The following is a 24,120-nucleotide window of genomic DNA, read 5'->3' as shown; positions in this document are numbered from 1 at the left end:
GGCTGGAAACTGTGGGAAGAGAAGTTCCTCATCTTGTCTTCAGGATTTATCTCTGATGCCAGGTGAGCATGTGTAGCAGCAGCCCCAGAGGGAACCTGCATCCCACCCTGTCTGCTGCTTGTTACCACCTGCCTCTAGTGCTGCAATGTCATCCATCTCCCCACTGCATCCCCGTAGGACCACGGAGCACTCAAGCATGTTGGCTCCCCACGGGAAGGCTGGGACAGGGATAGATGGCACCCAACTATGGAAGAAATACATTTTTATTAGGAAAGCGCTCTGCAGAGGTGCCAGGCTCTCTCATATCAAACTAATCCCTCCAACTCCACGGGATGGAATACAGGAGCCCGAAGGGCGTCCAGCTCCATCCATAAATAGTGCTTCCTCCTGGCCAGGAGCAGCGCCGGGGCGGAGGGTGGGAGGGTGGCATCGGTCGAAACCAGCTCGACCCCACTCCGGCATGCACCGGCAGTGGAGAGCTGTGCCTGGAGGGCGCCGGGACGGGGAGCTGCTGCCAGCGATGGATGTGGGGCACGCCTCTGGTGCTGCCCTGGGCACGGAGCAGCAGCTTCCTCCCTCTCCCGAGCTCCGCGAGCCCGACAGAGCGGAGCGGAGCGCGGGAAGCGAGCGGCTCGGTTACTGCAGAATATACCGCGGGCACGTCTAGTACAACAAGCGCTGCTTATGCTGTCGATAATACTGCTACAAAGAAAGGAGGGGCGGGGGAGATACGCCACACACGAAGTCCCCCGGGGTGGCGGCGGGGCCGGCTCCTTGCGGTCCCGTCCTGCGCGGGGAGGGAGGGCGAGCTGAGGCCCGGGCAGAGAGCAGGAGCAGGGCACAGATGAAGGGACTGGGTCCTAGGTCAGGGGGAACTAAGGCAAAAAGGGGGATGAGTGAGGTGGAGGGGGATAAAAGGAGGATCAAGGCTCTTCCAGTGCTCCCAGCCCAGTCCAGTCCAGGCTCCCACGTTCGCTGGTTGTGCTGGCAAATGTCCTTGTTCCCGGTGTGCGGCCGCTGCGGGGCCGGTGCCCGGCTCCCGGTCACTGCACTGCCTGGGCAGGAGCAGCAGCTGCCCTGGGCGGCTCCAGGCTCGCTTCCCGGCTCTTCTTCCTGGGCGGCTTCTTAATGGGGGTTTTCTTGGCTGCCTGCTCCGTGGGGAGAGTCTGCTCCTGGCCGCTGCCGGCACTTGGTTTCTCCACCCACTTGGGCTCCCCGGCTGCCGTCTCGGCCGCCGCAGGGATCAGTTTTTGCAGATGGGGTGAGGTGGGCAGCAAGGGTTTGCTGGTCTTCTGGCCGCCGGCGGCCGCCGAGCGCTTGGCTTTCTGTGGAGGGGTGGGCTTCTCCCGCTGGGCACCGACCCCGTTCGCCCGGATGCCTCCGTCCCCCTTGTTGAGGCTCTGAGTCTTTTCCTTCAGCTGGGCGGCCAGCTCGGAGGCCAGCTGGGGATGCAGCGGCTCGGAGCGGGATTTGCTGGTGCCGGGGCTACACGGAGCATCCCTGGTGTCCCCGGCCCGTCGCTCCGGCTGGAAGGCACTCATCTTTCGGAAGGCGTTCTGCACCGCTCCGTTGATGGTCTCCATCGGCTCCGAGCCGGCTTTGCTCCTCTGCTTGGGTTTGGAGGGTGACTGGGGCTCCCCGCAGAGGCTGGATTTGCCCTCGGGGACGCCGGGCTCCTTCGGTTGCTTCTGCGCTTTCTCCTTTCCCCGGGCGCCGCCCTTCTCCTCCGCTCTGCCCTGCACACTGGCGGACGTCTCGCTCGGACTCCTCTTCCTCTTGGCCAAGCCCTGGCCTTGCTCGGGGCTGCCGGACCGGGCGGCCGCTTGCTCCGGGGACTGGCTGGGTACCGGCAGCGAGTTGGACTGGCCAGAGCTGTACCTGCCGTGGATCCAGGAGACTTTGGGCTTCGTGGCCGGGTCTGGAGGACGGGGTTTGGTCCTTTCCGGGGATGGTGGCTTCCCGGGGCTGCGGGGCTCCGCGGTGGCATCCTCCTCCTCCTTGGACTGCTTGGAAAGGCGGGCGACCCTGGCGTAGAGCGCGGCACCGGCCGACCCCGAGCCGCAGGAGGAGCGTTCGCTGTCCGAGGACTTGAGCAGGGGGGTCTCACTGCTGTCGGTCGGGAAGGCTCTGACAGAGCCTGTCTCCTTCAGGAACGTGTATTCGCCCGCTTCCTCCCCGCTGATCGAGGCCACCAGCTTGTCTCCGGGGCTGGCAGGTGTCCCTCTATCCCTGCTCTCACCCATACTCTCTGTGGGAAGAGCACAGCAGTGTCAGGTAGGATGTCTCTGAGGAGGGGAAGGACTGAGATGCTCCCGCAGGACACTGTCCTCCCAGTTAGGCTCCCAGTCAGAGATCTCCTGGCTCTTAACCCTGGAGCAGCAAAAGCTGGAGAAGGGAGCTCTGAAACTGTGTGGGTGGTGTGACTGGAATCTGCACTCCTTCCTGGGGCACAAGGAACCAGGGTGACATGGTCCTCACCATGTAAGAGTGACACCTCTCCATTGAGCAGGCCCCTGGTATTGCCCCTGAAATGCCCTGGGGATGAACCATGTTCCCTGCTCACCTTCATGGGGGACACAGTACACGGGCCCCTCGTCTGTGGTTTCAAAGGAGGAGAAGGAGCCGCGGGATGACCAGGATGGGGAAGGCTGCTCCACCACAGAGGGTGGCTCGATGAAGCTGCAGTTCAAGGTGTTTTCCAGGTCATGGTGGGCCACTGTGAGGGCAAGGAACTGCTGTCAGTGCCTATTCTGCCGAACCCCAGTCCCCATTGCCAGCCAGGAGGGTAGGATGCTGCACAGCTCCCTGCTGCCCAGCTTCCTTATGGGTGTCAGGGACAGCATCCAAGGCAAGGCAAGACACCCCTTGCTGCACAGTCCCACCAGGTCCCTCAGCCAAGTGGTCACAGAAGCCATCAGCTAGTGGTGGTGACCAGTATCCCCCATGCTTGGGCTGTGGGCAGCAGAGTCTGTTCAAGCCTCACACTTCCATCTATCCCAGTCTTCAGCTGCCCAAGTTGAGGATGCACATGGTGGAGGGACAAGCCACCCAAACCCTGGGTCCCATGAGGACTTGGTGAGTGTCCTGGTGGTCACCTGTGAGTTGTGCAACCTGGCACAGCCAGCCTGCAAAGAAGGTCCTGGCACTGTGACTGTCCCCTTTGTAGGGAGAAAATTAGCTGCTGGCTTTAATTCCACTAATTCCCACTTCAGCATCACTGATTGCATCTTCCTTTTCCATTTTGCACATGGATGCAGGATGATCAAAGGAAGCCTGCAGCAGGGGGATGTACATTTTCCCAATTCTGCCACTTTTCATTCCCTTTGCCAGCTTCTTCTCTCCTGAAGCTGAGCAGGAGTATCCCTCCCTTCATGCCCTGGCACTGCCCCTCTTTCAAAGGGCCACCCACAGCGAAGCCAAGAGGAAGAGAGAAACAACCAGAGATAAAATGGTGTTAATAAAATAAAATAGAGAAGATGAGCAGTTAGGAGTTGTCTGGGCTGGAGTGACTGTTTTTTCATCTTGATAATTTTTAAGGCTTTTTTCTGGATAAGCTCATGTCCCAGCACATCCTGAGGGGCTTCCCCAGGTGCCCACAGCTTCAGCATCCTCCTCGGGTACCCACAGAACTGAGGCAGCAACCGGCTGAGAGGAGGGATTGACCCCTCCAGAGAGCCATGCAGCAGTAGATGCACTTGTCCCCATCCCCTTCCACTGGCTTTTTCCCCTAGGACAGTGACAAGCTGCCTCCAAAGCAAGGCAGAGCCTTGGATGAAGGGCTGCAAAAGGGTGGTCCCAAGAGATTGCTCAGACGCTGCCCAGGCTCCCCAAGGAATGGGCACTGCCCGAAGGCTGCCAGAGCTCCAGGAGCGTTTGGACAATGCTTTCAGGCACAGGGTGGGACTGTTGGGGCATCTGTACAGGGCCAGGAGCTGGACTGATGATCCCTATGGGTACCTCCCAGCTCAGGATATTCTGTGATTCTATGAAAACGCCATGCAGAGGGAGGGTCCCAGCTGTACATGGGTATTCCCAGGTATTTTTAACCTTTGAACATCGAACTGCGTCCCAACCCCAAATGCATCCCAGTCATGCTGCAACTGCCTGCCTGGACTGTTTGATCCTTGCAGCACATCCCTGATTTATAATAAAATAACTTTCAGTGTTATTGGGACACCCCAATAACATAAACTGGAACGTTTATCCATTACTAGGGAATCTTGCTTCAGACGTAGGGCTGTTAAAATGACAGCAGTGCTGCACACTCACCCCTGCATAGTTTGGCTTCTTGGATCAAGGAAAAAAAAACCCAGAGATATTTAAAGAGCAAATGGCCCAGAGAGGGGGAAGCAGCAGTTCCAACATGGCTTTCCTTGTAATAAAAACCAAAAAGAGAAAATTAAAAGCAGCCGTCTGGAAGCAGATGAAGGGAGATGCTTTCTGAGAAGGAGGCGTGACAAGCGGCTGGGACTCATGGCCACGAGGTGACTGTGGGACTCTAGTGAGATCCAGGACACAGCCAGATTATAGAATGAGGATTTGTAGTGCACCTGGAAGCTTTGGGAAGCTTGGGGACTGCAGCATGGTCGCCAGGGATTTTTCTTCCCTGGCTGTTGGGGCTGAAAGAAATGTGGATGCTTCCCACATATCCCTACCTGTCACTGCTCCCCAAAATCTCCTGGAGCCACAGCATCAGGATGACAACCCCAACCCTGCCTACACAGAGACCAGTTGGTCTCAAGACTGGGATGAGGCAGAGAAGAGCACCAGAAGTACCATGAGAGAGGGACCCCAGAGTCCTCCTGGCCACCCCCTCCCACTCATCCCCGCTATTAGTATCACCCTTGGGGCTGGTTAAGCTTTGCTGCTTGGAGAGGACATGGTGGGGTGCAGGGCTCAGGTTAGCCCCGGCATCTTCACGTGACATGACCAAGACCCCCACTGGTGCCACTGACACCTGAGGAGCAAATCCCACATGCAGGGGTACCCAAACTTTGGCCCTACAGCTGCTGGTGTGAGCCCGGGGTGTGGCCCTGCAGGCTGCCAGCTCAGCTGCAATCCCAGGGAGATGCTGTGGATCTAAAGCTGGTGCCAAGACTGAGGAGCAGCTTTTGAGGGAAGAACCTGAGGCTTCAGGCACCTGATGAGCTTTAGTGGGGCTTCAAGACATGCAGTCCCACCTGGGAATGTTCAACCATGAATAGGCTTGTGTTTGAGCCCAGAGAAGAAAACCCACCTGGTGTCAGCAAACTCATGGCCAGAACTGTGGGCAGATCCAGAGCAACCACTGCCTGGGCATCAGCCAGCACCAGTTTCACTGTAACATCCCCACAAGGCCCTGAGCACCTCCAGCCCTGACTTGGCTCTTGGGATGGGGCACTTCAGCAACCCTGGGACCCCCCTGGGCAGGACCAATGAGGGCAGAAAATGGCCAGTGGATACTGGATACTGCGGCTTCCACAGCACCAGATGCAGTCATAACACGGCACCCTGGTCACTGGGCATCAGGGATGCAGCTACTATAGGCAACCCAACAGGTCCCCTGGCATGCTCAGAGCCAGTGGGGGCTGGAGGCACTGCCAGACCATGTGTCAGTGGGACTGGGAGCTTCTGGAACCCACATGGATAACTCCACTCTGCTGGATAACACAAGGCAAGCCCTCACCAAAGCCTTTCCCTCCAGGGAGATGACAACCCTCAGCACCGTGACAGACTCCAGGAATACCCCAGCCCTACTGGGACCCAAGACCATCCTGAGCACCCTCAGCCTTTCCTGGGGCTGCTGCTGCTCTGTGTACACAGAGTGGCTGGACTGGCACCAGCTGCCTGCAGGCAGTCCCCCTGCCCTCACTGCACACAGGCACCCTGTGTCCTCCCCAAGCCCTTCTCCAGCCCCTTCCACAAACACAGCCTCTCTGATCCTCTGTTGTCCTTGCAGTAGGAATGTTTCTTGGGCCCTGACACACCCTGCTCCAGGCAGGGCTTTGCTGTGCCCCATGTGGTGAGGGGTTATCCCTGCAGCTTGGATGCTGAAGGTTGCGCATGTTGTGCAGGGATGGGGGTCACCTCTGTGTCCTGCCTGGGATGTGGGATTTAGCCTCACACTGAGCCACTGTGTGCTAGGATGTGTCTGCTCTGGGGGTTCCACCAACATGGCATGCCCAGGGAGGTGCTGGGCTCAGGAAGAGGGCTGGGGTTGAAACACATACCAACACGGGGTGGGGACTGCTGCCTTCACACAAAGTTTAGTCAATGGGGTTGCAGCAGATCCCCAGCTCCCCATGCTGGGAAGAGGTGCAAGGAGAGTTTAGAGAGGTCAGGGGACAGCATTCCCCAGCAGCTGGGATGCAGGGGGCTTTCAACAGCCCTGACAGTGCCAGGTCAGGGGCTTTGCCAGGTGTGAGCAGCTCCCTAGAAGCCAATTATGTGCCTGGGCAGAGTGGGAAGCTCAACCCAAATCTCTGCCCCTCCATCCTCAACTCTGCTGCACATGGCAGGAGGGTGGGCATCATTACTTCATGATTACTTCATGGATTACTTCAGGATCAAAAGCACTAACAAGGAATCTTGCTGAGAGTGACATTCCTCTCCAGGGGAAACGGTAGGAGAGTAAACCCAAAACTACTCAGTAGAGCTCCAGAACCATGCATCCTCACAAAGCAAAATGTTCTTGGAAATCCAGAAGCTGCAGACAGAAAGGGCTGAGCTCCTGTGAGCCAGGCAGCTCATACCAACATTGAAATGCTCCCAGGGATCCATGTGTCCCTGTCACTGCCCTACCATGCTCACTGCCCTGCTTTGGGACTGCAAAGACTGCTGTGAGCCACACAGGCTGCCCTGACAAGAGTAAAATCTGACTCTATGCACAATCTTCAAAACCCAGCACCTTACCCATGACCTTGGGCAGCTTCTGGCGGCGCAGGGGGATGCGTGGGAGCTTCATCCCAATTCGACTGAACCGCCCACACAAACGTCTTGGAGGTTTCTTGGCTGCTGCTGCGTCCTGGCTGGAGCTGCAGAGAAGGCAATGGCACTATTAGAGGCACTGATCCCCTCCTGTGGTGAGGATAGCCTTCATGGGCAACAGAGAGAGGCAGCAGCTCAGGGATGCTGCAAGTGCAAAGGGGTTTTGGAGTGGTAATGGGGTGGATGAAAAGCAGAGGCATGCCCAGGTTGAAGGAACCGAGGACCCACAGAGGCTGCTGCCAGCCCCAGGAACCTGCTTGCACCACAGCAGGATGTAGAGCAGTACCAGGGAATGGTGGGAAGGTCAGATCCAACCATGGCCATTGGCAGTGCAGTCCCAAAATACCCACAATGCCTGGTCCAGACCCCAAATCTTTAAAAATAAAATAAAATAAAAAATTATCCCAACCCAAAGACAAACATGTGGCTTCTATTTGCTCTCTGGTTTTGAAGCCTCCTGGGGCCACGTTTTCAAGCACTTTTCTGCAGCTTCAGGAGTGATTGGCTTTGTGAGTTGACTCAAAGGAACCTGTGCCATGGCCACCATCCCCTGCAAGGGACCACACTGGGACAGCACCACAGGTCATCCAGCAGTCTGGGGATACCATGGTCTGGGCACCCTGGGAAAGAGGAAACTGTTTGGAGCCATTCCCCCTCTCCCTGTGCTATTCCTCACCTGATGGGTTTGTGCTTTATCTGCAGGATAATTACCTGCAGCCTGAAGGCTCTCCAAGCCAGCTGTGCCTGGCTGAGATTGAGCTCGAAGGGCTGCAAGGAAAGGCTTCTGGAAGATTCCTGTGCGGTGGCTGATGGCATGAAGGGGTTTTCTCTGCATCTGGAGGAGCTCCAACAACTCTCTCATCCCTTGCTGAGCAGCACAAATCTTTCCCCCTGCCTTGGGTCTGTCCCCACTCCTATTCTCATGGCAGGATGTTAATCTGGTGCTGCTAAAACACTACTAGCATCCTGGCCTTGCTGCAGGAACCCCCCCTCCCAGCCCTGATCATCCACTCCCATTTGGGATAGTCAGCATCGCCCCCATCCCCGAGGCCTCATCCCTTTGCTCAGGGGTTTGTTCTGAGGGCTTAGGCCATGTCGTGATGCCCTTGCTGTATTTCAGGGCCCCCTTTACAGATCAGTTGCAGACCCTAAAGACTGGAGGGGACTTGGCAAGTCTCTGTGAAATGATGGTCCACAAGAGAGAAAAAAAGGGAGAGCAGGAAAGGGTTCCCCCAGAAGTAACTCCATCAGCTCTGATGATGCAGCAGGACTGCTCAGACCCAGGTACCCACTCTGTGTCATGTGGGCAGCACAGTTCTGCCTCAGTTTCCCCGCAGAACCGCTGTCTCAGCATGGTCTCTGTATCCCTCTGTCAATCCCAGAACCCACTGATCTTCCACATTCCCAAGCTAGTGAGATCTCTTCTGGCCCCTGCACTCACCTGCTGGCTTCATCCTTCTTGCGGCAGACGCAGCAGCAGCAGAGCAGGGAGAGCAGGAGGATGAGCAGCAGCGCCAGGAGGGCCCCTGCCCCAATCACCCCCATCCTCTGGTTGGCCTCTGCAAGGCAGACCCGCGGCTCAGCCCGGGGCCAGCCCTGTGGCAGAGCCCAGCCCCTGGCTCCCGGCACTCACCCATGTGGCAGGCGCCTGTCAGGGGGTCACAGGCACCGTCGTGGCAGCTGCAGACGTTGGCACAGTTGGCTCCGTAGCGTCCGGGAGGGCAAGTCAGGTTACAGCTGGAAGGAAGGGCTGGATCAGAGTGGTGCATCCCCCACCCCAGGCACAGCACTGGAGGCCACTTGGCTGCCACCTTCTCCCAAACCCTCCATGTTCCAGAGAGCAGTCCTCCAGCTTGCTCAGACACAGCTCCTCCACACCCTGGGAACCCTCTTAATCCACGGGGATCAGGAGACCATCACCCACAAAGCGGCTTTGCCCATCGCTCAGGGGATTCGGCCCAGCTGGATCTCAGACACTTCTACTGCTCTCTGCACGGGACTTCACCATTAGACTAGTAATTAGGAAAGGTCATTAACCCAGCAGTCACATCTAATGATACCCTGATGTCACACACAGGGATTCCAGCTCAGCTCAGCTCAGTGATGTGGCCATGGCACCCTAAGTCCATGTCCCCCACCAAGCCAGGCAGAGCCACAGCAGCCACAAGCTGGGAAGGTGCCCGGATTGACTTTTCTTTTGTCTCTAAGAAGGAAAAACAACAGAGCAGCCCTAAGAACTTCACAGTTTGGTTATTCCTGGTACCAAATCTCCACTGCTGGTAAAATGACTTCCTGATGGTGTGATGGAGATGATGGGGGCACACAGAAATGGGCACCAATCCACAAGTCTCAAGGGCTTGAGCATGGAAAACATGGAGTCAGTGGGTCCAACCCAACCTGCCTCCCCAGCCATGGGCCAGGCACCGAGAGCAGGACCCAGCTGGAGCTGGGAGATGTTGGCAGCACTGCTGGCACCAAACCCTCTGCCAGCTGCATCCCAGCTGGAGTGGCTGCAGCTGGAAGGAGCCAGTGGGGCCCAGCCCAGCCCCACTCCCCTGGAGACACAGCTGCCCTCAGCTCTTGGCACTGTGTCCCGAGGCAGCTCAGCCCATTTCACACTCCAACAGCTTGCAATGTGCCACCTTGGCCAAGCCTTTTGCCTGCTGTGTGCCTGTCCTGTGCCAGTCGTGTGCCCATCGTGTGCCTGCCAGGATGGGTGCTGAGCTTATGCGTCTGCTCTGCTGCATCGGGGCAGCTAATGCAGCAGAACAGGAGCAGGGATAGTCCCCCAGCAACGCAAAACCTCTCACCCCACCAACTGGCTCCACATTTCTGCCCCAGACTGAGATTGTGGGAAAGCAGAGGAGGGTGATTTTTTTCCAGGAAAGTCCTGACACTTCTGGGAAAGACAGAGAAGATAAAGCACTTTGTGCACACATAAATATTTTAGCAGCTGCTCCTTTAGTTTCCTCCTGACACAGAGCTGAAAGGACATGCTGGATGGCAGAAGGATGTTGTTTCTGCCTTCTGCAGAAATCCCCTTTTTAGCAAAATTGTACCCTGCAGACAAAAACACTGGTTTGGATATAGACACAGGGATCTGCCTGAGCAGCCAGAATGTTCCCAAGCCTGCCTGACTGCACCGCCTGTCACAGCTCAGCTCAAGGTTACAGCACCAAGGCTGCATCCTGAGCATCCCCCACCCCCACCTTCCCAGTGCTGAGCCAGGGTCTCAGAACAGGTTAATCCACACTCTGCCCTCTGGAACTGTGCCAAAAGCATCATTACACACCCCCCTGAGGAGCATTCAGACCCTTTCACCTCTGCCTTTGCTACCAAAGGTGGCCATGAGGCCCAGACTGGGCATCCTGAACAGGTGCCAGTGCCCAGCAACTGTTCCAGAACCAAAACTGGTTGGCAAAGCCCCAAAATACCACCCCCCCCCGCCCCCCCCCCCCCCCCCAAAATGGAAATGCTCCCTGTTTTTATGCCCTGAGTGAAATGCCAGCATGGGCAAGATGCCAGCTCCAAATCCCTGTCCTTGCTGTCACCTTCAGTTAATTGATGGGAAAACCTGAGCACCACCTGGCAGGACCTGGGGGATCTGTCTGCATGTCCCAGCTGGGTGGAAGATGCTTTCCTCATCTTTTCAAACAACATTTCAGTCCCACGCTGGAAAAAACTACTGAGGATGTGAGCAGAACCTTGATGGCCCTTGTGCCCCTGGAGTCAGGGAAGGGGGAGGCCTGGGGAAGACCCCAACCAGAGGCAGAGCTTTAAGCAGGAGCTCCCCACAGATGCCATGTGCCTGAGGCTGTTTGTTATTCTGGGATGTGGTTTTCTCTCTCTTTTTGGTTAGAAATTCCACCCTGGACTTAAAAAACCCCAACAAACCACCACTGTGTTGATCTTATTTTTTGCCAAACAGGCCTTTTCTAAAGCACAACACCCCTTACTGCTCTGTGAGCTTGTCCTTCCCCCTCTGCTCACCAAATCAGCCAAACTATTACCCTGCAGTGCTTACACTGCAGGAAACCTCTCAGCTGGCAACAGCACAGGACACAAGGGGGCAGGAGGTGCCTGAGCATCACCCGTGCCCCGAGGTGCCCCCAGGTGTGCTCAGCAGTGCTTCACTTACTATGTGCCATGGGAGCCGGGGTGGCAGAGGCACTGCCCAGTCTCAAAGTGGCACTGGCCATTGACGCAGTCACTGCAGACGAAGGCGCAGTTCTCCCCGTAGGTCCCGTTCCGGCACTTGGTTTCACACCTGGGAGGGATGAGGGCAAGCGGCTGGAGCACCTGTGGCACTTGGGGACCTCCAGCATTCCTCCACAAGCATGGAGATGGGGCTGTATATCACCATGGTGGCTTGTGTTTTCTGAAGCCAAGAGAGGGGTACAGGGATGGACTGAACCCACTGACACAGACATGGAACAGGAGGGAGCCTGCAAGACCCTTGCCCTACTCCCCTCAGACCCTGGATGCTTGCAGTGGAGCTCAGCTCTCAAGCTGGGATGCTCTCCCACAAACACTTGTGCAAAGAAGTGGTTCCAGGGCTGCAGAAGCCTTCAGTGACCCTGTTCCCTGGGAGAATCAAGGAAAGCAGGTACTTCTCTCCCAGAACCCAATGCTGCACCCAGCCACACTCACCGGTCTCCAATCCAGCCCGGGTTGCAGTGGGAGCACTTGCCATTGATGTGATTACAGGTGTGGCCATCCTTGCAGGGGGGACAGAGCTTCTCACAGCCCTCTCCGTAGAAGCCGGGTGAGCAGGGCTGGTCACACTTGGTGCCGTTCCAGCCTGCCTCACATGTCAGGCAGCGCCCGTCGGCCACGGTGCATGGCTGCAGGCTCTTGCACTGCCCACACCTGCAATGAGGGGAACCCGTCACGCAGCACACCCCAAATCCTCCTGCTGCCACCTCCCACCGGTGCCAGATCAGACCCAGCAAGGCTGGCCACTCACCGCCTCCTGCAGCCTTGGCCATAGAAGCCAGCTGGGCACGGCTCACGGCAGTACTTGCCCCGGTAGCCCGGCTCGCAGGTGCAGGTCCCATCCACCTGGTTGCACTTGCCCTTGTAGCACTGGCAGTAGCGGTCGCAGCGAGGCCCGAAGGTCCTCTCCCGGCACTGGCAGCGCCCCGTGAACTGCTCGCAGGGTGAGTTGTTGCAGGAGCACTGGTTGTTGCAGCCACGGCCCCACCAGCCAGGCTGGCACAGGCAGTTGCCTGTCTGCTGGTCACACTGGGAGTTGTGGCTGCAATAGCAGGAGGTGGAGCACTGTGGACCCCACCAGTTGGGCTCACAGGTGCATTTGCCCGTCTTCTGGTCACACTTGCCATGCTTGCAGAGGCAGATATTCTCACACTTGGGGCCCCAGCGGTTGAGGTTGCAGGTGCACTGTCCCGTCACATCCTCACACTGCCCATTGGGATGGCACGTGCACATTTCCTTGCAGTCGGGACCCCAGAACTGCCGGGGACACTCTGTGGGGAGAGCCATCAGCCTCAGCACTGCCCACAGGGACAACCCCACCGCCAGGCACTAATGGAGACCCCCCCAGTCCCAACAGTACCTCTTGACCACAGTCCTCCCTCTCCTCCCCAAGTGCACTGGATCTAAGAGAAGACCCCAGCAAGGGGACAACGCCCTGGGAAGCAGAGCGAGGGGATGGGCAAGGGCAGAACAGGAGCATTCACAACTCCATCCCTGGTGATCTGCTCTGGAAAGTCACCCCAGGATGAGCCAGGTCCACCCTGGTGAACCTGTCTCTGAGGACACAAAGGCACCTGCCAGTACTCACTGGTGTCGCAGGTGGCACCAAAGTAGCCGTGGCGGCAGCGGCACTCGCCGGGCCTGACGCATACCTCGTTCTCCTTGCAGGTGAAGTTCCCCTCGCATATGGCTGGACAGATGGACAGACAGCAGGCGTGAGCACCAGTGCTTGTTCCTTAAAGCCCCCCAGACCCCCCTCCCAGAGTAGAAAAAGGGCTACACAGTGACTCTCTGTGTGCTGCTGAGCTGTGGCTCTGTCCCATCCAGCAGCTGCCTGGGCCAGATTGGACCCTTTCCAGAAAAATTCCACCAGCCTCCTGTCACCCTGCTCAGCCCCGTCTCTGCCACCCAGATAGGATGCCATCCATCCTGGCCACCAGCCTCCTGCCACCCAGCCATGTCCCTGCCAGAGGCTGCACCCAATGGTGTTGTCTCTTGCTCAGTTCCACATTGCTAGAGGGGAGAAGGGGACATGGAGAGGAGGGGCTGTGGGCACTGCCATCCCAGCACCTGCCCCCAAGGGCCACCCATCTCCTGCCAAGGGGACCTCATACTGAGCTGATGTCTGGAGCCAGGCAAGTGCAGGACGTGGGGCAGGCAGCAGGGACAGGCAGCACTCGCAGATCCTGCACAGCCCTGGTCAAGCTTCCTTAGGCACTGGGAGGAGGAGAGACAACCACCCATCCCAGCCACCTTACCTGGGAGTTGTTAGACCTACGATGATGGATATTATAGAAACCCCTAAAACAGACAGATTACACATGTTAGGAGCAGTGAGTCTAAAGGTTAGAGCAGGTTGGGGGGGCAAGAGATGGGAATAGCTTGCTGTGGGACCATCCCACCCCTCACTGTCCTGGCAGATCCTGTCCTTCTCCCTTCCAAACAGGCCACATCCCATTCCCAAAGCATGCAGCGAGTGGTTACAGGGCTCATGCACAATGGGTTAGTTGGTTATGCTTTGGTCTCAGCTGCACCTCCAGCTCTCCTGGGGCATGGGCAGCCCCGTGGCCAGCCGAGACTCTGGGGGAGCCCCAAAGCAGCTGTCTTCATTGTCAACGCAGGGAATGATGCTCCCAGGGTTTCACCATCCATGAGCACAGTAAGCATCCATGCTGGGCTCACTGTGGCTCCCAGTAAAGAGCTGTGACACCTTGTATGGCCCCAGTCCAAGCTCAGCGGTCTTTGGCAGCCCCAGCAGCCTCTCCCCAGTGAGGCCATCATAGGCTACGTGCCTGGTCTGGGCAGCTTCGGCTTCACTGGTGGCTCTGGCTCAGGTCCCCATGCTGCTGCAGCATCTGCAGGGAATCTCAGTCCCATCCCTGCAGCTGCACCTTCACCCTGGGGGACAATTCACTGTCCCTTAGGACCCTGAGCAGCATCTCCAAGTCCTTAGACCCAGAGCTAGCTGGTAAGGAAAGAAACCCCCACAGCTCTATGACCCCTGACACTGCGGCTCAGCACCCATTCCATCCACATGGTGCTGGCTTGGAGCACTGCAGGGAGGCAGGACTCCTGCTGCAGATCCCCAGGATGGGGAGTCCCAGCCACAGGACACATCAAGGTGGCCCCTGACAGTGGTGGTGAGGCCAGGAGGGCTCAGTGAAGGATGGGCAGAGCCCAATGAAGCAAAATACCGGTGTTTACCTATTAAACATTCGCTCCCTTGTTGCCTCCATCCCAGGCAGCACACAAGAACCGAGGAACTGCAGGGATAAAAAAAGCATCACAAATAGTTACAACCCTGAGAAAGTCCTGGTCCTTCCCAAAAGCCCACCAGGAGTACTGAAGCCATGATGGTGAGAGGTTCTGCTGGGGGCTTCTACACCTCCAAAGGGAAAGGAGAGCTCTTGGCTCCTCCTCCAGCACACAGTGAGTTAATGGGTCTGTTAGGGGATCCCATGGATGCCCCATCAGGCACTAAGGTGATGCCAGGAGTAAGAACAGGACCAGTTTTTCCCATTAATAAGGAGTGATGAAAAAGCAAAAGTCATGTTTGCAACCTCTATAATAAAAAAAATATCTAAAGACCCAAAAAACTGAGAAAAAAAGGAAGATTCTAAATGCCCCATGTCAAAACATGACTTGAGACCCAGGCTTGGTGTTTTGTGGTCTGGGGATGGAACCCCAAAGGCAGGTTGGAACCACCTGGCTGGAATAGCTGGAACATAGCCAGCCCCCAGGGAATGTCCCTGTGTACAAGCAGGGGGATGCCAACTGCAGGCAGCTGGAATGTGTCCCTGAGCTCTTGAGAGTCCTGGAGTGTCACCAGCTCCAGGGAGTACCAGGCACAGGATCATCAGACAGCACATTTTTGGCACAACTTGATCAGGATGGGGGCTTAGACCCACTCAGAGGCTCCGCCAGGGATGCTCAGCTCTCTGCTGGGAAGGGACACGTGGGGACACCTCACCCACGCTTTGTCAAAGAACCCCCCCCAAGCAAATCTTTGGGGGTTCATGATGCTGCAATTGGGCGTGGGGAGTGCACTCCCCATGACCCCACAGAAATCCCCATTTATGGACCCCTGCTCATCCCTGGAGCCACCCACTCATCCTTGGGGTGACCCACACCACCTCGTCCCACAGGTGAGGGAGCAATGCTGGAGGGTCACAAGCAGCCCAGGCGGATGCTGCAGTCAAGGAAAACTTCACCCGGGCTGGTCTGGCAGCGCAGCCTGGAATGCATTTGGCTTTTGCTTTTTTTTTTTTTCCCTTTTCCTCTTTATATGTAACAAATGCAGAAGAGGAGGAGACAGCAAGGAAGTATTTGCTCAAAACCCAGCGCAGTCACAGGACCACGTCTGGCTGCCAGACCGCCTCATCCTGGGGCCGGGGAGGGAGCTGCCAGCAGCCCCTCAGCCAAATTGGGGTCCTGGGGCTGCAGCTCCTGCCCTGGCCCCTCAGTGGGCAGCAGCTGCGTGGCCCAGCCAGGAGCACCGTGTCCCCCTTTTCGTGGAGGACAGTGAAAAGTTGGAATGGAGGCAGAAAAGAACCACAAAAATGATTCAAGGCCTGGAAAAAATGCCTTGCAGCTGGAGCCCAAAATAGCTCCATCTATGCGGCCTGTAGAAGCAGCCGCAAGATGCTGCGATGGCAGCAGCACAAACACCCCCCACAGGGACCCTAGGGCTCAAAGGGGGCTCTGCTCCCACCGAGCATGTGAGGGGATGCATGGGGTTAATGGCAAAGAGGGGACAACCACCAAATCACCTCCCAGAGGGTCCCCCGAGGACTGGGAAAGCTGGAGTCAAGGTCCTTATCTGCAAGAGGTTTCAGGCTGTGCTCTCCAAAAAAAGCTTTGCCAGCTGTGCTGGGATATTCAAGCAGAGGTGGAGAAGGGTCCATGGTGCTCTTGCCCTCCCATATCATGGCCAAAACCTCACTGTTGCACCTGGGGTTGCTTTCACCACACCACCCTTTAGAAATTCAGTTTGGTGGCTTTTAGAATGAAACCATCACAGGTTTGCAAGAGGAAACCCTTCCACCTGCGAAACCTGCCTCCAACAACCCAGCCTGGCCACCAGAACAAGCATCATGGGAAATGTGCCAAGAAGTATCTTTTGTGATAAAACCCTCGAGCTTATGGTGGGGAGCTGGGAGTTACTGGAACATGGTGGCAGGACGGAAAAACTTCTGCTGTGAGCTGGAGGAGGTGAGCAGCACCACAACTACCCCCAGCTGGGACCAGCCCACCACCTCACAGGATTTGGGCTTATCTGTTCCCTGATAGCTAATCTCTCCTTCCCTGTGCCTGCTGATGGCCTCCCACACCCTGCTCAGCCCCCACCTCATTTATCAGCAGCTTTGACAGCAAATAAACTTGGTCCTGTGGCAAGGAGAGGTAGCCAGGATGCGAGTCTGGGAAACAAGTGCTCCCAGTGGGGTACATGGACTGGTCCCAGAGCATGGCCAGCCAGTGCAGCGTCAGTGCTGGCTGCAGGTCACCAGTGCGCATCAGGGTGTGGGACTTAAAGGTGTTCCATGGCTTCAGCTCCTTGACAAAGGGCTTGCTCCATGTGCCCCCCGAGCACTGGAAAAGGATGACTGGGACATGTGTTTAAAAGCTCACTCCCAACCCACATGGACATGGCACTGCAGACATCCAGTATGCAAATTCTTTCCTTCAAAGCACCACAAATGCTGGGAAAAAAACAATGAAAATCTGCCTTTGAGCTGTGGCCAGGGCTTGAGACCTCAGCTGATGTGGAGGAAAAAGAGTGGGATGTGGGCAGAGCTAGAGCTGGCACCTGCAGGGATGAGTCCTCCATGCCAGCCTTGTCCCAGGCCCCTAGCTATGTCCTGCTCATGCTGAGCATCACTGGGATCTCAGCTAATGATCTGCTTTTCACAGAGGTAGAATATTTTTCTTGTGGATTAGTATCCTACACTGCCCCAGTAAATCACTTTACCAATGGCTATAGAGAGGGCTCTGAGGCGGGGGGGTGGCTCCTCAAGAAGACCAGCAGAGCCTGCCCTGAACAATGAGGAGCAGGCTCACATCCCTGGACTCTGGGGCTCAGCTGGGAGCTGCTGCCTGTGGTGCCATGTGAGATCACCCAACTCAACCCCATGGATGGAGCTGCAGAGGAGCCCTGCAGACAGCCAGCATACCCCTGGTGCTCAGAGAACCACTAGCACCCTCCCCATCCCCAGTGCTTCTCCATAGCTGCCCTGATGCTCCTTCCAAGCATCACCCCAGTGCTAATCTTTCACCCATCACCTAGTGCCACCCAGCTGGCACACAGTGCTCTTGGGACCACCGCGTTCCAGGCACTGGCACTCCCCAGCTGATGCCAGCTGCAGCATTCTGATCCCAACCTCAGGGTGCAGACAGACAGACAGACATCCTCAGGGCAGTCAGGAATAGGATCACGTGCATAAACAGAAACCCTTCAGGCAGAGAAAGAAAATTAAAGACCAAAGATTGGAAAAGAGAGTGTTAGCAAGAGAGCAGGACAGGGACAAAGCAGTGCCCAGGCTGTCGCCACTGGGACCTTTGATCATACCAATGGGAAACCAGTTATAAAAGAACTTCAGATTTAAGGACAGCTTGAATTTAGAACACAAAACCCCAAAGACCCCCAAATATGCCCTTTTCTTCTGCCCCAAATTATTCTTTGAATTTCTACTTGGGAGACAGGTCTCAATAAGTCACACAATCCTGAGCCCTCTGAAACCCATGGTGGCATCTCTACAGGATGTCTGGATTGGCTTTGCAGAGCCAAGGGTCCAACAAGCTCCAACAGCCTTGGGTGGAGGACAATGGGACGTCCTCCCAAAGCCACCTCCAGTCCCACTGTTCCTGGCCCCAGGACCTGCAGCACCAGGGCCTTGGGGCCACTGGGGTGGGTTTGGATGGTAACATATGGGGGGTCCTCCACGTCCATTGTACACAATGATGGGGGTGGGTGCCAAGTGAGTGAGTGGAGAGGGAAGGGTTTGCAGATGGGTGAGGGATAGGAAGTGATGCAAACATCATCTGAGCTTCTTAGGGACTGTCCCTGCCCCGCCATCCCCAGCTCCTAGGCTGCCTTCAGGCCCCAGTCCTGCCGGACAATGGACACAACTCATCTGTCCCACTCAACAGCCAGTGCCTCTTTCATACCCCATGGCACCCACAGGTGGCACAGTCAGCGAGCCCTGTGGTGCTGGTGCAGCCTCTCCTCCTCCTTTATCCAGTGGGGATGAAGGGGTCCTTCTGCATGGGGGGAATCCAGGCACCTCATCCCCAGCACCTGGGGCAGGATACAAGGAACAGGGTGGGGACACTATTCAAGTTCCCTCTGTCACCTCAAGATGTAGTGGCAGCTTGGCTGTGCAGGTCACGGGCAGCTGAGGAGGGATGGCTCCCTGTCAAGGAACAGCGCTGATGGGAGCTGCGGCCACTCTGGCTTGTGAAATGCCTCCTTAGGAAACTCTGGCTGTAATTTGAGGAGGGGGCACCAGCGCCCTGTGGCCCTGCTGAATGGAGCCATTATGCAGCCCCTCTAGCTCAAGCTCATGTTTTCCTTGTGGACTCGTCTGACCTCACAGGCGAGATGTAAAGGTGCATTTATGGCCTGGGCCCCCCATCAAGCGCTGGGGATCCAGCTCTCCCAGGCGGGAGGCAGCAGCTGTGGGCTCTCTCCTGTTTTGCTGGGGCCAGCCTGGCCCAGGAGCTTGGGCAGACCGAGCTTGAGCGCTGCAGAGAAGCTAGACTGAGGTGATGCTCTGCAAAGGAACTTGTAGGACACAGAGAGCACTCAAAACAGGGACAAGGCAGTGCCACCTCCTGAGACCCTGCCCCAGCCAGGCAGGCAGGATATGACCCCCGGTACAGCTAGACAGCGCCAGCACCCACTTTCTGAAGCCAAACACGAGCGTCCTGGGGCTGCCAGCCCCAAAAGCTTGGGGCAGCCTCACCGGGATACCCAGAGCATCCTGTATCTCACCAGTCCAGGGCCAGCAGTGCAACCCGATCCCTGGAGACACCTAGGACCGGCTCCCCAGCCCAGATCCTGACCCAAGGATGCAGGATTGCCCTCTGTCCCTCTCACAACTCCACCCGCGAGACACCTAAACACAACTCCTTACAGCAGAACCGGCTTCGGGCATTAAGGACTGGCTCTGGAGGCATCCAGGACCGGTTTCCCGCAGCCCCCGGGGGATCAGGACCAGCCCCCACGTCTCTGGTCCCGCTCGGGCTCAGCTCCTCAAGCTCTCCCCGCCGCCGGCTCCCCCCGCCTCAGACGCGCACAGGACGGACTTTGTCTTGGAAGGCGCCCAGCGCCGCGGCTGCCCGGGATGGGGGATGGACCGGCGAGCCCGTCCCGTCCCGCGGCCCCGGCCCCAGCACGGCGCTGGGGGTCCCGTCCCGTCCCGTCCCGCACACCTGCCCGGCCCCGCTCCTACCCGCTGGCCCTGCAGACGTTTCTGCCACGGGGGCTCAGCTCCTGGGCGGCTCCGCGGCTCAGCAGCGGCAGCAGCAGCAGCAGCGGCAGCGGCAGCAGCGGCAGCAGCTCGGCCCCGGCCCGGGCGCGGCGGGGCGGTGGCAGCCCACGGGCCGCCATCAGCGGCGGAGCGGCGGGGCCCAGCCGGAGCCGGCACAGCCCATCCAGGGCCGGGCGCTGCCCCCCGCCCCGGCTCCGCCGCTCCCGGTCCCGGCCGTCCCAGCTCCCCGCCGCTCCCCTCTGCCGCTCGGCGTGCGGAAACCGCGCTGCGATCGCTTCGCCGCCGCCTTCCCCGCGCCCCTCTCTGCAGCGGCGGGAGGGGCTCCGCCGCCAGCCAGGAAATTCCGCATTGGTTCCCCTGACGCCGGGCCAGGCTCCGGGGGCCGCTGCCGCCGCCGCCCCGGCCCCGGGCAGCGCCGCCCCGACGGCCCCGAGAGGCTGCACCGGGTGGGCAGCGCCTCCGAAATCGGGGAGGGTCCCCGAGGGGAATGGGAGGATGCGGAGTCCTGGCTTCCAGCACAGCCCAATGGTCCAGCAGCTCCCGGGAGTCCTGGGAGTCCAGCGGCTCGGGGTGTGGACGGCCCGCGAATCGGTAGCGCCGGGGAGCGGCTGTCACGGTGGTTTGGAAACTCCAGAGCTCCAGAGCCCCGGGATTCCCCAGCAGGCTGATGGTCCCCGGGGTCTGGCTGTCCCGGGATCCAGGAGCTCCAGGGGTTCGACAGCCGTGGGTGTCCGAGACCTCTGGGTTTTGACTGTCCCCGGGGGTCTGGCACTCCCAACCTCTGTCTGTATCTGGGATTCGGCAGCCCTAGATGCACACAGTCCTGGGATCTGTCTGACCTGTGGTTCTGGTAGATCCAGGGGTCCCACAGTCCTGGGTGCTCAAAGACCCGAGGGTCAGCCTGCCCTGGCATTCTGGCAGCCCTCAGGAGCCCGAAACCCCCAGTATCCACCAGACCCAGGGATCCAGAAGCTCCAGATTCCTGACAGCCCAAGGATCTGGCTTCCCCAAAGGTCTGGTAGCCCCAGGTGTCTGACAGCCGAAGTGTCCAGCTGTGCTGCAGGTCCATGAGGTGCCAGATGCCAGTGATGTGGCATCTCCATGTGTCTGGCAGCTTGGACCAGTCTGTTGGGAGCCATGCAGGACCCCTGGGAGCCGAGTGGTGCCGCAGCAGTGGAGCTGAGGACCCTGTACAGGGACAGAAAGGCTTCAGAGTAGCCACTGGTTAACCCACTGTAAGGGCACAGCTGGGAATCAAGAGGACACCTGGGCACCTGCACAAGTCCCACATCTCTAGCACAGTGGGGCAGCCCCGTCAATAAACCTCCTCAGCCTGACAGTGCAGCAGCATTGAATGGGCCAGAGATTCCTTGGCCACCATTCTGTGCCAGCTGGATTTTCAGCTTAATGGTCACTGTAAGAGATTCCTCAAACTTCTCTGAGCTCCCAGGACACCTGATAACAGTATGGGGGAAGTGTGGATGGGGCCATCTCCTGGCCATCTCCCTAAGGTAGTGCAAATGCAGCTGAACAGCCGCATGTATCTCCTGAGGAGTGCTGATAGCTTGCATAGAGCTAGGGAAGGTCTACAGACAGTGCATCTCCCAAAGGGCTGCCTCTGAGTGCCACACACCTCCGGGGATCTCCTGTGGATGTGGAGCCTCCATCCCTGTAGGCAGGAGTTGAGTAGCATCCTTCTGGAGAGGATCAGGGAGTTCTGAGCACCTTGGGATCCTTGCACCAAGCAGAGAGTAAAGGCATTTGGTAGGTTCTCTCCATCAGCACTGGCACTACTGATGCGTATGAAGGTTTCTCTCTTGCTCAGACAAACGACTCCCAATGGCAAGTCTCTGGTGGTTTTGCCAGTGGGAATGTGACCATTGGGTAGCACCCCCTCTCCCCCTCCTTTTTTCCCTGGCACATTCCATGTGTTTGGCAGTAGCCCCAGGAAGTAGGATCCCTTGTCCATCTCCCCCTGCCTCCACGTCCCTATCCCCTCTGCCCCATCCTGTTCACAGGTGCAGGAATGTGAAGACCATAGAGGCAGGAATTGCTTCTTTGGGATGACCCAGCCTCAGGCTGAGCTTGGCATCTCTTCTGCTGGAGAAAGTGGGATGGGGAGGGTCAGCTCCAAAGTTAGGCAGAAATCTGGGTTTGGTGGTGGTGCCTCAGCTGTGCCCACCTCGAGCTGTAGCCTCACTCAGGCTGTTTCCATAGCTAGGATTCCCTTCCTGTCCCATTCTCTTCATCTCCCTGCATTGTGCTGAGCAGCCCTTGTGCTCTGCTGTCCCAGTCACAATGAGCAAAGGCAGGATCACACCGCCTCACCTTCACTGTGCTAGTGTTTTTTGTGAGGATGTGTCAGCTTTTGTATACTTTTTTGGCTTCCATAAACTTTACTTCTCTTTCTCTTGGCCAGGAGGCAATGCATCTCAACTGCTCTGTTTCTACCCATGTAACCCATGGCAGGGCAGGGACTGGGCTGTAGCCAGAGAGATAAGCTGTTCCCTCAGAAGATGCTGCCAGCTGGCATAAGAGGCTGGAGAAACTGAGGATGCAGTGGGGAAGAGGTGAAGGCAGGTTTCAGAGTGCTCTGGGCTGGCTGGTGCTGTCAGGGCCTGGGGCACTGTACAGCCCACAGGTAGCACCCACCCCTCCCTCCCATCCCACTGGTCCTGGCCAGGCTGTTGTCCATGCAGAGCTTGGCCCACGCTTTCCATCACACCATTATTTGCAGTTCCCATTTCAGACCCTGCCAGGTGCCTGTCTTCTGTCTTTCTGTGTTTTGGAAAACATGACAGAAGAAAGAAACCCCAGCACTGTAGTATTTCCAAACACAAAACTAAGTAAAAAGATGCTGTTTTGTCAATGGTTCAAAAATCCCCATGGCTGCTTCAGTGGGCAGGACTGCACAGTGGGGCATGGGGAGACCTACAATATGAGGTACTTGTCACCATCCTCACTGTGGTCAGGCTCTCAGGATGGTTGCTGCAAGGATATGGCTCTTTCCCCTTTCAGCTCTCCTCCGCTGCAGCAGCAGCAGCCTTGCAAGCAGCAAGGCTGCAGCACAGGGTCCTACACATACACACACCACCTTTCCATGCCTCCTCTTCCTTTAGGACAAGCAGAAAACAGCAGCAAAAGCTAAAACTGAGCAGGGTGGGGAATGCCTGGGATATGGGACAGTTGGGTGGGTTAGTGCACCCAGAAATAAAAGCAGCAGTTGCTATTTTCTGGCTGAGCATGGATACAGCTGTGCCAGGGGACACTTAGGTGGGATATCAGGGAAAGGTTCTTCCCCCAGAGGTGCTGGCACTGCCCAGGCTCCCCAGGGAATGGGCACGGCCCCGAGGCTGCCAGAGCTCCAGGAGCGTTTGGACAGCGCTGCCAGGGATGCCCAGGGTGGGGTTGTTGGGGGGTCTGGGCAGGGCCAGGGATGGGACTGGATGATCCTGGTGGGACCTTTCCAGCTGAGGATATTCTGTGAAAGGTTGTGAGGAACCAGGGATTTTGGGTTTTCAAGGCCATCCTGTGCCTTGGGTGTCCAGGAGGCAGCACCTGCAGCCCTACACAGCCCCTGCAAACAGGAGCACACAACACCACTGACCCAAGCAAAGCTTTCCTGTCCTAGGAAGAGGGTTGGGGAGGGGATTATCTGTAAAAAAGAGGGTCAAGAGGGGCTTCTCCTGCCCTACTACACAGATGTCTGAGGCTCTTTGGAGAAGCTCACAGTGGGTAACAGCTGCTCCTGCATCGGCCAGCCCTAGGTGCAGCTGCAGCAGCAGAGCTCAGCCCCTGGGGCACCAGGGTACTCTGCGCCACTGTTACAGCATCCTGCATGGGCTGGAAGGCAGCCAGGGCCTAGAACATCTCCCATATTCCCTTAAATCCCAGGAGCCCAGCTGCTGCCTGCACCAGTGCTGTTCTGGTCCCATGCTCCAGACAAGGCTCCCTGCTCCCCTCCCGGTTTTATTTTTTAAGGCAGAAAAGTCTCAGCTAGAGAAAAGGCGGGAGATGAACAGCTCAGGAAAGCTGAAACATCACCCCTTTGGTGTGGGTGGCTCACCAAGTAGAGGGACTGACCCAGGAAAAAAGGAGACACTGCCACAGCTCCAGGCAGGGAATCCCAGAGAGATGCTTGTGGTCCTTGAGAGCCCAGGAAAAAGTGCCCCTAATTTGAGGTACGAAAGCCTGTAGGGTGCATGTCCCCCAAAAGCAGGTCTGAGGGTGGGGAGAGGCTCTTCCATGCTGCCGGATGCCCCAGTGCTCCCAGCTCCCCCCAAACCCATCATAGGAAACTCCACAGCTTCTCCAGTCCCCAAAAGTTTGGACTCACTCCTTTTCCCAAGCTCTGGCTCAGGCCAAAGCATGCAGCACTAACCCCCCTTTGAAACCACAGCACTGCCTGGGGACATGTGGCTGCCCAATAACAGAGAGAGAGAGAGAGAGA

General features: G+C 57.5%; 1 protein-coding gene across 1 annotated transcript; it reads right to left on the bottom strand.

The window, feature by feature from the left end:
* Positions 1-213: 213 nt before the first annotated feature.
* On the bottom strand, positions 214-20,819 carry LOC131585555 (scavenger receptor class F member 2-like). The gene is given in 13 exon segments (XM_058851812.1): positions 214-2,248; positions 2,564-2,716; positions 6,892-7,013; positions 8,408-8,525; positions 8,600-8,703; positions 11,105-11,233; positions 11,617-11,835; positions 11,933-12,452; positions 12,770-12,871; positions 14,386-14,444; positions 19,632-19,819; positions 19,821-19,920; positions 19,922-20,819. Coding segments are annotated over 13 exon segments (3,837 nt in total). The 5' UTR covers positions 20,740-20,819; the 3' UTR covers positions 214-1,043.
* Positions 20,820-24,120: the final 3,301 nt, after the last annotated feature.

This window comes from Poecile atricapillus, chromosome 16 (genome assembly GCF_030490865.1).
Source record: "Poecile atricapillus isolate bPoeAtr1 chromosome 16, bPoeAtr1.hap1, whole genome shotgun sequence".
Classification (NCBI taxonomy): domain Eukaryota; kingdom Metazoa; phylum Chordata; class Aves; order Passeriformes; family Paridae; genus Poecile; species Poecile atricapillus.
This window is presented reverse-complemented; position numbering and strand designations above follow the sequence as displayed.